General features: G+C 39.0%; 1 protein-coding gene across 4 annotated transcripts in view; it reads left to right on the forward strand.

Annotated features, from left to right (window-relative positions):
* Positions 1–15,445, forward strand: part of ATP8A1 (ATPase phospholipid transporting 8A1) — a 559,403-nt gene that overhangs the window by 411,190 nt on the left and 132,768 nt on the right. For all 4 annotated transcript variants that reach the window (XM_029588616.1, XM_029588605.1, XM_029588632.1 and 1 more), the window contains one exon: positions 9,532–9,715. In XM_029588616.1, coding sequence (XP_029444476.1) covers positions 9,532–9,715 — 184 coding nt within the window. The remainder of the gene's footprint in view (positions 1–9,531; positions 9,716–15,445) is intronic.

Consider the following 15,445-nt stretch of genomic DNA (forward strand, 5'->3'; position numbering starts at 1 on the left):
CTGCTTTCACCCAGACCTTCCCCTAAGACCTACTACTTCTGGCCTATGTACCTGAACTCCCATCATGGGACTGTGTTATACACAACAGGGACTCAACTGGGTTTTAAACTATTCACAAATGGGTTCCCCTGCTGGATCCCATTGCTACTGTAATTGCACATTCTGGTTGACTGTAAGCTACTAAATGCCTCTGTTCATTTAAATTTATTAAGTGAAAAATACCTACACATACTCCTTGACCTATCAACCGCTTTCGACACAGTAAACCACAATATACTGTTAGAGAACGACTGTCAAACATTGGCCTTTCTGGTACTACATTACAATGGTTCTCGTCCTACCTCTCTGATCGTTCATACCAAGTAGTGATCAACAATACCCCATCAAAAATGATTGACCTCAAAACTGGAGTTCCACAAGGTTCAGCCTTATCCGCTACCCTCTTCAACATTTACCTCCTACACATCTGCCAACTACTAAAAGATCATGGAATCTCACATTTCCTCTACGCTGATGACATTCAGCTTCTAATTCCCATTCAAAACTCAATTGAAGACGCATTACACCTGTTCTCAACCAATTACAGTGGCTCCCTATTGAAAAAAGAGCAGAATTCAAAGTCCTCACCATACTCCACAAAGCAATATACAATGCCGACTATTCCGCCTTTGATGACATCATTCACATCCATTGCTCCCAACGTACTACACGAACCGCCAGCAAAATTAATCTAGTGATTCCCTCACTTCCACAGGCTAAATTATCCTCCACCAGAAACAGAGCCTTTTCCATCATCTGCCCAAAGCTCTGGAACTCGCTTCCTCATCGCCTCACCAATCAAGATAACTTAAAATCCTTCAAAAAAGACTTAAAACACTGGCTTCTCAGCCAATCTTTTAAAGATAGCACTCAATGACTTTAAAAATTCTTTATATTCTGCCATTTTTCAATCTCCCTGTTACAATGATACAGATGCCCTTCAATGCTTCATGAGTTATATGTACATCTATTCAGGGTTCTATCCTGTGTTATCTTGTTATACATTCTCCTGTTGTATTTACTTTCGTTAATTTTAAATTGTAATCTTCATACATCGTTCTATGTAACATGTTGTTTCTATATGTAAACCGGAGTGAAGGCAACTCTGCTATACCTCGGTATATAAAAAAAAAAATGCTAAAAATACAAAAAAACATCAGATCTACTTATCTCAATCAAGCACTTACTAAACTCCCTGAAACTCATAATCAACTTCGACAAAACTGAAATCATACTCATGGATAAAAAACCCAATCCAACTCCGCCACCCCTGACAATCCTAGATAAACAAATGACAACGATAATCCCTACCACCCATACCAGGAACCTTGGAGTTACCATCGATGCTGAACTCTCTTTCAAACCCCACATTGTAAATAAAACAAAAGAAGGATACCACAAGCTACTAACCCTAAGACACATAAAACCATTTCTCAACCCTTCTGACTTCAGAACTGTCCTCCAACTGCTTATTTTCTCCACCTTTGATTACTGCAACTCATTACTTATTGGAATCCCTTCATCATCCCTCAAACCACTCCAAATACTGCAGAACTCAGCTGCCAGAATCCTTACCGGGAAAAAAAAAGAAACGAACACATTACACCCATTTTAACCTCTCTTCACTGGCTTCTTATTTCTGCACTAATTACCTACAAATCTATGACCATCATTCATAAAATCTTAAATGATGACCTTCATGGACTAAAAGGCTTAAACATATCCCCCCAAAACCCACAAAGAAACCTACGCTCCAACAACACAGGATTCCTAAACATCCCCACCTTAAGAGACGCTCATCTTTCAACTACGCAAGAGAGAGCATTTTCCATTGCTTCCCCCAAAACATGGAACACCCTACCCATAGAACTGAGGACCCAACACATCCAAAAAACATTTAAGAAAGACCTAAAAACATTTTTATTCCGCAAACTCTATTCTAACTATCTGACACCTGGTCATCCCAGCACTCAACAAAACTCGCAAGCATAATCCTCCTCCTTCATGCTCTCCTGATGTACCCTCCTTTTCTACCCCTCCCTGCTCACTCCCTTGATCCGTTAAGTTCTTTGAAAATGTTCTCCGCAATATTCTGTTATTCAACGACTAAGAAAATATGTTGATTGTTCACAAAACCCTACTGTTCCCAACTATTATGTTAACTCCATTTGATTGTAAGATAATTGCATGTGTTGGATGATAATTGCAGATTTGTAAACCGTTATGATGGCTCTACCGAATAACGGTATATAAAACCCTACAAATAAAATAAATAAAATAAATATTATAATCTGCCTGGAGACCAATGTTGGGAAAAGACAGAATATCAGATGTTCATAAATTAATAAATATAATTCCTGATATGCTATAGAAATAAGTAGTAGAAGCAGCAGTAGCAAATGCACGCTAATAAAAAAGTACCAAAATCTCCAGTTTCCACAAGTGAAAAATATCTGGCAAATGGAACATGAACATTCCACTCAAAAGTGCAGATCAGATTCAGATTTTCTATGAGGGAAAACAAAAGCATTGTACCACATTGTAGCAGGTGGTATAAGAGACATGGGAAAAGGATCTACATTAGCAAATGTGCAGGTTTAGACTGAAATTAACCAAAGAATGAGCTCAGTCTCTCGATGGATAAGGTAATGTGCTGTAATGTCTTGTGCAGAATATGATTGTCAAAAATGTGAAAGCAGGCCACTGAAGAAGATGTAGAGCTGCAGACAGCACTCTCTTTCCTCTATTATGGTGTTGCCCTCCGGTTTCTACTTTTGGTCACAGGTGATGTAAAAACTGGCAAATATCTTTGGGAAAAAACCTGAATATAATGACATGAGAGAGACTTGGAGGTTCAATATATACAAGCTGAGAGCCAGATACATACCTCCTTTCTGCTCTCTGCCTATTCTAGTACCATGCAAAGCCTACCAGTATCATAGCTCATACCTTATAGATTTGGGAACATGCTGCTCATCTATGGAATAAGAATGAGTTGGGGAAAAAAAGTTCTTAGTTTTTTAATTTTGTTATTGAGGTGTTTTACGTTTTTTGTTTTCTTTAGTTTAGAAAAGCAAAATGCACATTTAAAAAAGAATTTTTAAAAAGAAATGGGGCCTCCAGTCCTCTCTTCCCCACCTGGAAATTTGCCGGGGTCAGGAACCTCCCCAGCCCCCACGTACCCTGTCCAGGGGATCCACTAACAAAGCCTAGGCCCTGGTTCAGACCAAAGTCCCAGCCTTGTGTAGGTCTAGGCAAATTGCTGTTACTTTAGCCTAGGCCCTACACAAAGGGCAGGGTTTGAGGCTCAGTCCCAACAACTCTGTCTAGGCCAGATGCTAGGTCCTAGGCCAAGGCCCATTGCTGGGGCTTTGTCCAGAGGCTGGGTCCTAATACTTAGGCCTAGGCCCAGGCCCAACGCAGGGCCTGGACTGAAGACCGAATCCTGAAGCTTGAGCCTCAACATAGTGAAAATTCTAGTTGACTGGTTAACTTTCTGATGACGCTATATACTATTGAAGAGTATAAATGATGCTGCTAATGCTTTTGTGGCTCTGTTTTTTCTCCCTATTGGATTTGTTCTACACATTTTTCAATATTTTAATATTTTGATTTATATAGTTTGTTTTCATACATATATCTTAGCAAATAAAATTGATTAAAAACAATTACTGGCACTTCAATTAACTACTTCATAAAATTGCCAGTTTTATATCTGTCAGGAAGCCTCTAATATAAAAATGAATAATAAAATGTATATAGAATTAGAATTTTAGTTAACCTAACTTACTTTAATATTCATCGAGATGTGCAGGCATAAGAAAAATTATTGTGAAGCATTGGAGTTTGTTGAATACAATTGTGGGGTTGAGGAACTTCCAGTATTTGTGTACACAAAAGGTAGTAATTTAAGATCTTTAGTGACTAATAAGATTGACAGGCAGATACTAGTGGGGGATGTGGAACAAAATAGGTGTCAAGGATGTTCAGTGTGTGGGAATAGGTTGGAGATTGAGAGAGTTGAATATGCTTCTGATCGGGCACCATATAGAATAAGAGGTAATTTCTCATATGTATCAGAAAGAGTGATATATGGAATCCTTTGTCCTTGTCAGTTTCTATATATTGGCCATATGAGACGTAAGATAAGGTTGAGGATCATAGAACATAAAAGTAACTTGAGGATAAAAAAAGATGGCGCACCCTGGTAGAACATTGGATGTAAACCAATCATAAGGTGGTTCAATTAAAATTTTTTGTTATTACGCAATTAAAACAAACAGTACAAGGTGATATCACGCGTACATTATATGATTAGAACAAAAATTTATTTTTTGGTGGAATACGGTGCAACCAGATGGTTTGAACAGTGGAGAGGAGTGAGAAGCCTCCTATAAGTGAGCTGGGAACATGAGGAATAATTGACCCTTATTATATGGGACCTAACAATCATAGATAATAGTGTGGGCATGAGGTTGCCTGAGAGACATAGATATGTAGGATATTCAATTGTGGGATAGGTGAATGTGTATGTTTATGTTGGAATGCATGGGGTATGGAAAATGTTTTTGGAGGAGTGATATTTGGGCGAGGGGGTATGTATTGTGTTATGTATGGAATAGGATGGATTGCTTGTGTGACCTATATGCATATGTAGTAAGAATGGTGTGTATATGTCGTGGTGGGGTTGTTTGAGTGGGGTGGTATTATCGGGGTTATGTATGTGAGGTTAATTGATTATATTTAGTGGGGTTGTGTTCATACGTGGTTATGTGTACAGGATGTTCACGATAAGTTGGGAGAGTATATGGTTGTAAAATTATTCAGAGGTTTTGTGAATGGTGGGTGTTTGAGATATACTTGGTTGGGTGAGTACGGGCTTTGGCGAGAGGGGATATGTGACTGAGTTATGGGGTATGTTTATTGGGTAATGAGGTATGTATGAGTTTGGAGAATAAGTATGGGGTGTGCATGATTTTTGATGTGATGTATTTTTGAGTAGTTCTATATGTGTTTGGGTCTTGAATGTTTATAGGCTGCATGAGTATGGGTCTTTTTGATATGTGTTTTGGGTTTTGGTATATATTTTTTGATTTTGGGATGGATGTGGTGTCATGTCTTATTACATACGGGTTCAAAATGTATGGGTCAAGTGGCTGATTTGTTTACATGTATGAGGTAAATGACGGTCTTCTCGTGAGATGCACAGGAGTTAAGACGTGTTTGTACGTGAAGGGGTGGGGCTGTACTGTGATTGGTTGAAGATGCCATTTTATGGCCTTGTCTAAACGCTGTTCCTTTGATGTTGGGCATCGAAATAACCTCTGTGGTTTACTGGCTAATTCGATATGTAGTGGTCTCGATAAAGTACTGTAACTGTGGATTTTTGACTGGAGGTCATAATAGGTTTGGTGAGATAAACGAATTGAGATGTTGGGTAATGAATACGTTGGTGAAAATTGAAGGTAAGGAATATAGTGTGAGTCGTCAGATAGGTGTTGTGTTAACAAAAGATATTGAACATTGTAGTTTGCTAAATTAAATTATTGTTGTTTGTATTTTGCGCAATTTGAACACACACATGGAATCCTAGTTTTACTAATGAAGAGACTGAGGGATTGTGTGAAGAGTAAACAATTGAAGATTTATAAAGAATAAGGATGGGTACCGAGGAAACTTGTATGAGTAAGATATTAAGCTTTTTTAGTCGGGAAATTGGGTGTTTGATTGGGATACAATAAATTAGTAAGTTGTTTAATACATTTTTATAGGTGATATTTTGAGAATTTGCTGATGGACATGAACAGAGAATGATAGTGCTTCTGTAAGTATTAGATTATTATAATAATTTTAAATGGATGGTTGTAGTGCAATAGTAGTTATATGTATCTATTTTTTATTGAGCTGATACCGGGATAAGAAGTAAACATCTTTTTAGAAGTTGAAAACGGGTGATAAATTGTCCCCTGAGGAAGCCATTGGCGAAACAAGGAACCTTGTAGGAAGTGCTGACAAAATAAAGGATATGGGGAGCACCTGTGAGGAAGAGGAGAACAACAAGTTACTATAGTATTACATAAGAGAGTGTTTTTAGGGTTTTATAGGGGGGTGGGTATATTGAGGGGTATGGGGGAAGGATGTATGTGGAAATAGCATGTAGGATGTTATTTTAAGGAATCAACAGTATCTGGAATGTCCAATAGGTAAGGTACATAAAGATTAATGATATGTATGTATTAATAGAAGATTGTAACAAATGCTGTTGTAATATGTTTAGTACATGAATATGAATAAAAGCTTATTGAAGTAAAATAATGTGAGCAATGTATGTATTAAAGAAAATGTATTGATAATTATAATAATTGTATAAAACATATATTGAGTTGAATATTGGTTACAAGTCTGATTTCAACAATTGTCTGTGACCCCTATATATATGTGGATACTATAAGCAACAGACAGCTAAACTAGCTGCTGGCAGGAGGAAGGTAAAGTGCTCCATTCTTCTATTGCCAGCTGTAGAGAACAGGGGCAATAGGTGAGTTCGTCAGGTATCACAAGGTAATTTCTAGGCAAATTCTGGTCTTGTTTTTGCAAGATGAATCAGTGAACTAAAGGCATAAGTAGGTTGGGAGAAAAACATTTACAAACACCAAAAAGATTAAAATATTTCTTAAAATCCAGAGTATGGGCTTTTAACACTTTGACATGAAAATTCTAGTTGACTGGTTAACTTTCTGATGATACTATATACTATTGAAGAGTATAAATGATGCTGCTAATGCTTTTGTGGCTCTGTTTTTTCTCCCTATTGGATTTGTTCTACACATTTTTCAATATTTTAATATTTTGATTTATATAGTTTGTTTTCATATATATATATATATATATATATATATATATCTTAGGAAATGAAATTGATTAAAAAAATTACTGGCACTTCAATTAATTAACTACTTCATAAAATTGCCAGTTTTACATCTGTCAGAAAGCCTCTAATATAAAAATGAATAATAAAATGTATATAGAATTAGAATTTTAGTAAATCTAACCTACTTTAATAAATTCACAAAAATAACTAACTCATTTGAATAGGCTGTTTTCTGATTCCGTTCAGTATAGAGGTTTTTAATTATACAGGGTGGCCCATGGAAAAGTAGCCTGCCTGCATGGCACTGGTGTTGGAGGCGGGCTACTTTTCCATGGGGCCACCCTGTAGTAGAAAGAGTGAATACCTTTGTACTGCAAAGGTGGTTTCAGAATGGTTTTACTCTGGTTCTCTCTGTTTTGTTAGCATGTAAGTCCTGATTCATCAAGGCCTTTTCCCATAGAGCCAGAATAGGGGGGGGGGGGGAGTAAGTCTTAGTTAATCTGCCCCTTCGCATAGCACTAATAATGTCAGTGGAAAGATAGGTTTTGGTAGGATGGCCTCACGTCTTTAACCATTTTGTTAAATCTGCTGCCTGGAAAGTGGCAAAGGTTGAAAGCACTTCCTTTGAAGAGGGTTCACTCTTCAGTTTAGCTTGGCCCCATTAGCGTGCTAGGAATTCCTTGGAAGTACTCCAGCACGTCACAAAAGAAAAAAAAAAACACTGGCCTAGTATGCAGTCAGTTTCTGCAGACTATTTAGGTCCTGGACACTGAAATAGTTAAAAACGTATTCTTATCCTGCCTTCCATGATCTTGATCAGGAGAGCATCAGCCTGGGTACTAAACAAGCCTTCTCATTTGGAAAATAGATTCAAGATAATAGATTCTCTTACACCCAATATCCTCCTTCACCCACACCTAATATCTATCCTCCTACCTCCTACCTTCACTCTTCACATCTCCTCTCTTTTGTCCAGCTGCCATCACTTCTTCTCCCTCTCTCCAATTTCTACTCCCCCTACCCCTGTCTGTCCCTTCTCAACACTTAAATAGATAAATTACCTGCCACTAGTAAATATCAAGATTTTCTCTGCCTAGATTCTTGTTCCTACACATACGAATTCTCTCAGAATATGATGCAATTCAGATGATTTCTTTTTTAACAAGCTCCTTTACCTTCACGTTTATATAATGTTCTTGTATTTATGATATACCTTATTATATTCTACCTAGCCATACTTTTTTCATACTCTTCAAATGTTACTTAAAAATTACCTTGCCATTCTTTATCCACACCTTCCAAATGTTACTTAAATTTGGCGTAAGTTTACACATGTTAACTTCCTTATTTTGCATGTTATTTTGTTACTTACATATGTTCTAAATTGTTTAATGTCTAACGCCCTGGCGAATGTTCTTGTTCCTTGTACACCGACATGATATCTTTGAGTGGCGGTATATAAAAACCAATAAATAAATAAATAAAGATCAAATCAGTGTAGCCTAAAGTGCACATGAAGATGACTGGCTGCCTGCATTTTTTTTCATTTTGTATCCATAAGAAAGAGTTCCCTGTACCGCTTCACACTGATGGCCTTATGTGTCGCTACTGTATCTGGTTATTAAGATTATGTAACTTGCAGCTCTCATGGCTGTGACTCTTAAGATGGATATCCTTTCCTGGATGCCTCATTTTTGGTCTCTCTGAAGGAAGGATGGACTGGACAACACAGGCTTCAGAGCCAAAAAGGGCTCTGTCTAGAGTAACCACCAGCACAGGTTCTACTGTGAGTAATGCTTTAGTCTGTCAAACATTGGGGTATGTCCATAAAGAAAAGGCAGCATGTCTCATTTCCAGTTTTATTAATTATTACCTTTATAGAGCGACTACAGAAAACTGATTAACCTTGCTGTTCAGGTGATTAGAAATTCAAACCAGATGGTAGACAGCCCTAGAGTTCTCAGGTGACTATTCTCTAAAGAAATGGCAAGATGCACCAAATTAAGGGACACATTGTAAAATTTCATATTCAGTCATATTGTATTGTCCCAGCTCTTTACTTCATTTAAATTGTTATAAACCTACATTAAATCATTTGAAATCTAATGGACCTTTTGTATTGTGGGCACTTTGAGAAGCATCTCTACAGCTGAATGACTGTGCTTACTTTGTGGTTATAGATGTGCAATAACTGGATAAAATGCTAGTGTTATTGTCTTTTAATGCATTTTATGAGCTGTCTTCTTTCTGATTTGTTGGGGTGCTATAATAAAACTTTTTACTAGCATATAGAAGTTAGTAAGTTTAGCAATCCTATTGGCAACACATTTTATATGAACTAATAAAGGTGTTGGATACAAGGGACAGCTTCCTAGTGAAACAATAACATAATTCAATAAAGTGTGGGATAAGCACAGAGAATCCTTGGTTGTGAAGACAAGATATAAAGAATGAGATCAAGTAGGCTCTGAAGTATTATAACAGGAAATGTGTAGACTAGTAGATGTTCATTGCTGTCTATATCAGCCATCAAGGTCTATCACTATGTAACAAATCTATTGTTCAATAGAGATCATTTTGAGAACTGCTCAGAATTTTACTGTGGATTTATTTCCTTAAAGGGTTTCTCCTCTGCAGAAGTCTGAAGTTGTGGAGATGGTGAAAAAACAAGTGAAAGTTATCACATTAGCAATAGGTGATGGCGCCAATGATGTGAGCATGATACAGACTGCACATGTTGGTGTCGGTATTAGTGGCAATGAAGGACTGCAAGCAGCAAATTCATCAGACTACTCAATAGCACAGGTAAATATTCATAAACCAAGGGCACTAGCTGCTGAGTCCTCAAACATCTTCTTGTCTGTTTCATGGCTCTGTTGCTTCCTTTTTGGGCATTATTCCTGGGTCTCCTGGCCTCTTTTCCTCTCATATTTTATTCTATATAATTCTATGTTTTGGGAGCAAAGGGTATGTATCTTGTAATATAACCATATAACCTTGTTCAAAAATGTCCATTTCCAAATCCACCCTTTACAAGTTCAAGCTGTATTCAATAAATGATATAGTTGTGTGAGGCTGTGTGAGGGTCTAGTAAGAATTGGCACAGCAGCATCCCGTTTACTTGGGTTCATAATGGTGGGCATGACTAAAGAGGGAGGGGCCTTCAGGAACATTATGAGTATATATTATGTGTTGTAGGAGTTTAAATGGGAGGAAGTAGTGGGTAGAAAGTTGGTGGAGGGGGTCTATAGTTGGTAATTGGAACTATTTGTGTTATGATGGTAGGGGGTTGATAGGAATTATATGGGAATGATAGTGTTATCTGATTATTTTATTTATTATGTTTTAGTTATGTGCTGAATTTTTAATTCTGTAAATAACTTTGTGATACATAGAGGTGAATAATAAGTACCAAATACAATAAATACAAAATGTTAATGTTGGAGTATACTTATTTTTAGCTAATTAGGGTTTTTGAAGAACCTCAAAATTGGTGTATTTTGGTGGTTTTCTATTGCTGTTACATTTATTGAATTATTTTCTTGATCATTGCAAATTAGCAATACATTTTGTAAACACTTACTATCAAAAAGTTCAACTTAAACTGTTCCCCCCTCCCCCCCCCCACAGCCTCTGCACTTTTTCTTCTCCCCCAACCCACCCAGCAGAATCCCAGCATCCTCCTGTCACAGATAAGAGCTCCAACACTCCCTTAGCCTCCACAACTCCAAAACTGCCTTCCACAGGCCAAGCACCCCCTCTTTCCCCTCCACAGTCCCAGCACTCTTTCACTCCATGTCTTAACAGAACATTTCTTTTCAGGCTTAGGGGGTCAGTCCAAAGCCCGATTGCAACAGCACACTCTGAAAGTGCGTGGAGTGTGAACTGAGCCAGCGCATGCTTTGCTCACAAGCCCCACAATTGCCTTGCTCCCTACTGGCTTTCATATGGGAGGCAGGGCCACAAAATACACACAGGCTCAGTTTGCAGCCCACATGCTTTCAGAGCATGTTTCTGCTGCTGCCACCACAATTGGGCCAAAGACTGTCCTCATTTTCACTAGAAAAAGTCTGCAGTACAGGGGAAGGTGGGGTTAGGGGGTTATAGAAGAGAGGGAAAAGGAAGGGGCAGATTGGCAACCCTATGTGTTTTTTCAGTAAAGCTGATAGCCCCAATTTTTACATCAAGGGTTTTCTGACAGGTTTATTGGTTTTAACCAAAAATCAGAAACCCTATCTATAGTCAAAAGTGAAAAAGGGGATCTTAATGATTTTGTTTATTCTCACTGTCAACTGAATTATCTAAAAATTATTTGGTTAGCACTGCTGTTTTAACATATACAACATAGCTTAAAAGGTGTGCACTATGGGGCGGATTTTCAGAGCCCTGCGCGCCGGTGAGCCTATTTTACATAGGCCTACCGGCGCGCGCAGAGCCCCGGGACTCGCGTAAGTCCCGGGGTTCTCCGAGGGGGGCGTGTCGGGGGCGGGCCCGGTCGTCGCGGCGTTTAGGGGGCGTGTTGGCAGCGTTTTGGGGGCGGGTACGGGGGCGTGACTACGGCCCGGGGCGGTCCGGGGCGGTCCGGGGGCGTGGCCGCGCCCTCCGTACCCGCCCCCAGGTCGTGTCCCGGCGCGCAACAGGCCCGCTGGCGCGCGGGGATTTACTTCTCCCTCCGGGAGGCGTAAATCCCCGGAGAAAGGTAAGGGGGGGTGTAGACAGGGCCGGGCAGGTGGGTTAGGTAGAGGAAGGGAGGGGAAGGTGAGGGGAGGGCATTAGAGGATTTCCTCCAAGGCCGCTCCGATTTCGGAGCGGCCTTGGAGGGAATGGGGGTAGGCTGCGCGGCTCGGCGCGCGCCGACTATACAGAATTCATAGCCTTGCGCGCGCCGATCCAGGATTTTAGTGGATACGCGCAGCTCCGCGCGTATCTACTAAAATCCAGCGTACTTTTGCTGGCGCCTGATGCGCCAGCAAAAGTACGCCTATTCGCGTTTTTTGAAAATCTACCCCTAAATTCCTTGTGACATTTTGTAATATTGATTCATCTGCATGTTTATTTATTCAGGGCATTTATTAGCCGGATATATTTTAAAATTGGGATTATTATTATTATTATTATTTCGGATTTTTATATACCGACATTCTCAATACAAGTATCGAATCAGGATTAGTGGAGATCTTTTAAAATTGGGGAGGCATGATCATTATAGCTGTAACCGAATACAATACAAAACAAACTGGAAGACGGTCTGTCAAAGCCAGGAGGCAAAACAAACACAAGACAGACCAATCGCCTTAGGTTAAGAAAATGTATTTCACAGATATTGATTTCAAAGGCAGAGAATTATGGTGGAGACAACTGCTGTTTTGCTTAATAATTCTTGACTACAGGACACCGTTGAAATCAGTAACTACCGAGAAGATACAATCTCATCAATAAATCATATTTACATCTTGCACAATCAAATAAAAATATAAACTTTGAGAAAGCCCCTTACGCAGTCTTGTGCGAAACTTATCAAGATACATGTGCAAATAAATGTTCTTAACCTAAGGCAATTGGTCTGTCTTGCATTTGTTTTACTGAATATTATATATGCAGCATTCTGTATGAAGTGTAATGCATGAGTCAAAGAGCTAGGAAAATCTAAGAAAACCAGGTTAAAATCCCTGATGAAACTAATGCTTGCATAAGCATTCTGAGCTCAGTGTATCAGTCTTAATTAGCCAGAAATCTTATATGGTGTTTCATTGATAATTTGGAATGTAATATCAAACCCCAAGATTTTTACCTTTTTAAGGATTGGGGCTGGTAATCATCTAGAGACACCTGAAACAAAAACATTTCTTACTTAAATTCAAATTTAACTTATTTGAATTCATCTAGTTCCTTACTGTAGGCTGTTTGGGTACAATAAAACAGAAAGTTGGGATGTTATTTGTATAAATTCTATATCATTTACCAAACTGATGGATCACTTACCCTAGCAGCTGAAGATATATATTAAATAGTATAGATGAGAGACCCCATACATAAGTACCCTACAGGTAGATGACGTAGCTCCTAGATTTATTTTGCTGAGTGTGCCCAGTCAAGAAGGAGGCAAACCAATTAAAACTGGCTGTACTCATCCTCGTTGCCTTTAAATGAGCAAGTAGGATAGAATGAATGAACTTGTCAAATTCTAATCAAATTTCAGTGAGTGAGTAATTCCACAAAAAAGGGGCCTGATATGAAAAGGATGCAAATTTGTTTTATGTTTTTAACTTTATGAATGCTTATTTGGAAACCACAAAAAAATTTAGATTTGTGGTATATGCATTCCAAATAAATAAACAAATAGATGTGTGTTTGAAACCTTCTAGACTAATTTCTGAAGGTGATGGAATCCAAAACATAGCCTGGTCACTGCATCGCAATAATCTTATCAGTTAATAAGGCACCAACAGCCTATTAGGATATTCAGATTCAGATCTAACTAAAGTTTCGAATACAGAAACATAGGACTTCAACTACGTCTGGCTCACTATAGGGAGCCAATATTGCATCACCAAAAGTGGTGAGACATGATAAAACATTTTTCTTCCAAATATTAGCTTAAAGGTAGATTTTAAAAGCCCTGAACGCGTAAATCCAGAAGTTTACTAGTGTGGCCGGGCCTTGCGCGCACCGGGCGAATTTTCAAAAGGGCCCGGCCACAAGCGTAAACCCCGGTATGCGCACAAGTGACGGGCCTCTTCGAAGGGACAGGCCAGGACAGTGCTATTGTATACTGTCCCGGGGAAGCACGAGCCAGCAGCTGCCTGGCACACGTTCATTGCTTCTGCTCCCAAGGAGCAGTAAGTAAAAAAAAAAAAATTAGGGGTAGCTAGTTAGGAATTAGGGGTTGGGTGGAGAGGCAAAAGGGAAGGAAGGTTAGATAGGGGGGGTAGGGAACTTGGGGAGGCCTGATTGCGTTGCCGCATGTACTCTTTCAAAATTCAGCCCCCCTGTGCACCGCCCGCACATGCATGCACGGATTATAAAATCCGGTGCGCATGTGTACACGGCCCATGGATTTTATAACATGCACGTGCATGTTATAAAATTGGCGCGGCCTTGTGTGTGCACCAGGAAGCACGCGCACATGGACGCGCGCATGTTTTTAAATCTATCCATTAGCATATATATTTTGAAAAAATTTTTAAGTACTTCACTAACCCTTATAGCAGTCCTAAAAATAGGATATTACAATGCTCTAATCTCAATAAAACAAGCACATGTTTTAGTGTTAGCATATAATGTATTTAAAGATAAGGCTTTAGTCTTCTTACACATACCATAGAAAGTAAAATGACAGTTGTACCAAAGCAGAGATGTGACTCAGGAATATTAAGTTAGAATTAATTTGAACACCAGGCGTACTAACAATATTATTCATTGTTTTTTTCTAAACTTGCCACAATGGGAGTGATTTTTCAATTCATACTTTTTCCTGCCTATCAGTGTTGCTCAGACTCTGATGGATTTTCACCTTGAGTTTGTGCTTGGTAAGCCACAAAGCAATTTGGTCGTCAGATCTTCAGATTCCCCAAGTCTGCTTGACAATATGAGATCAAATATACAATTACCTGTATATCAGCAGCATACAAATAGCAACTCAAGCCTTGATCCTGAATCAATATTACAAGAGGAGCCACATGTTGAATACAAAAATGAAATAAAATTGGGGACAACACTGAACCCTATGGAGTACCACATGCAAACATTTTAGGTTCAAATATCTTTGAGCATCAGTTCACTTGAAAAGTGTGACCTGTCAGGAAAGTCTCAAGCCAGGCTAATACAACTCCCTCTTTTCCCAGATCAGCCAGGTTGATTTAGCAGTAGTTTATGATCTATCTTACAAAGGCCAAAGCATGACCTTTCCTGAATCTGCTTTTACCCTGATCTCATTAACAAAAGAAACTAGAATCATTTCTGTGCTGTGACCAACATGAAAGCCCAACTGACGTGGGTGAAAGACATTAGTGTTCTCTAAAAATAAATTCAGTAACTGAGCTGCCACTATCTCATCTATCATCTTGAGACAGGTGCGTAACTATTAATATCCTTAATTTCCAGTAACGCTTTCCTCACTAGCTGACATAACATGGTCTGATTCAATTTAAGAGGAAGGTAATGTTAAAACTGAATTAGACTACTTTTTAACAATAGATAAAAGAAATTTAGAAAGGCCCAAAGCTTGCGTTCTAGCCAATTTAGAGGGCATAGGGTGAAACATTGACATGCTATTAGCCATAATACCCAGGGTTTCATCTAGCATCACAACAGAGGTAGATTAAAGATAGAAAAGGTACTCTTAGGGACTTTACCCTCTAGAACAACAACCATTCCAACTATTACTTCCTACCCAATGGAGCTCATGAGAACTCTTTCAGGGATTTGCATTTGTTTAAAACAAAACTGGGGCCTATGCTGGGGCCTAGACCTAGGCCCAACGCCACAACCCAACCTTCAGGCTGGGTCCGGACACAGGGGCCTCTGCCCAGACCC

The sequence above is a fragment of the Rhinatrema bivittatum genome, chromosome 1, assembly GCF_901001135.1.
Source record: "Rhinatrema bivittatum chromosome 1, aRhiBiv1.1, whole genome shotgun sequence".
NCBI lineage: Eukaryota > Metazoa > Chordata > Amphibia > Gymnophiona > Rhinatrematidae > Rhinatrema > Rhinatrema bivittatum.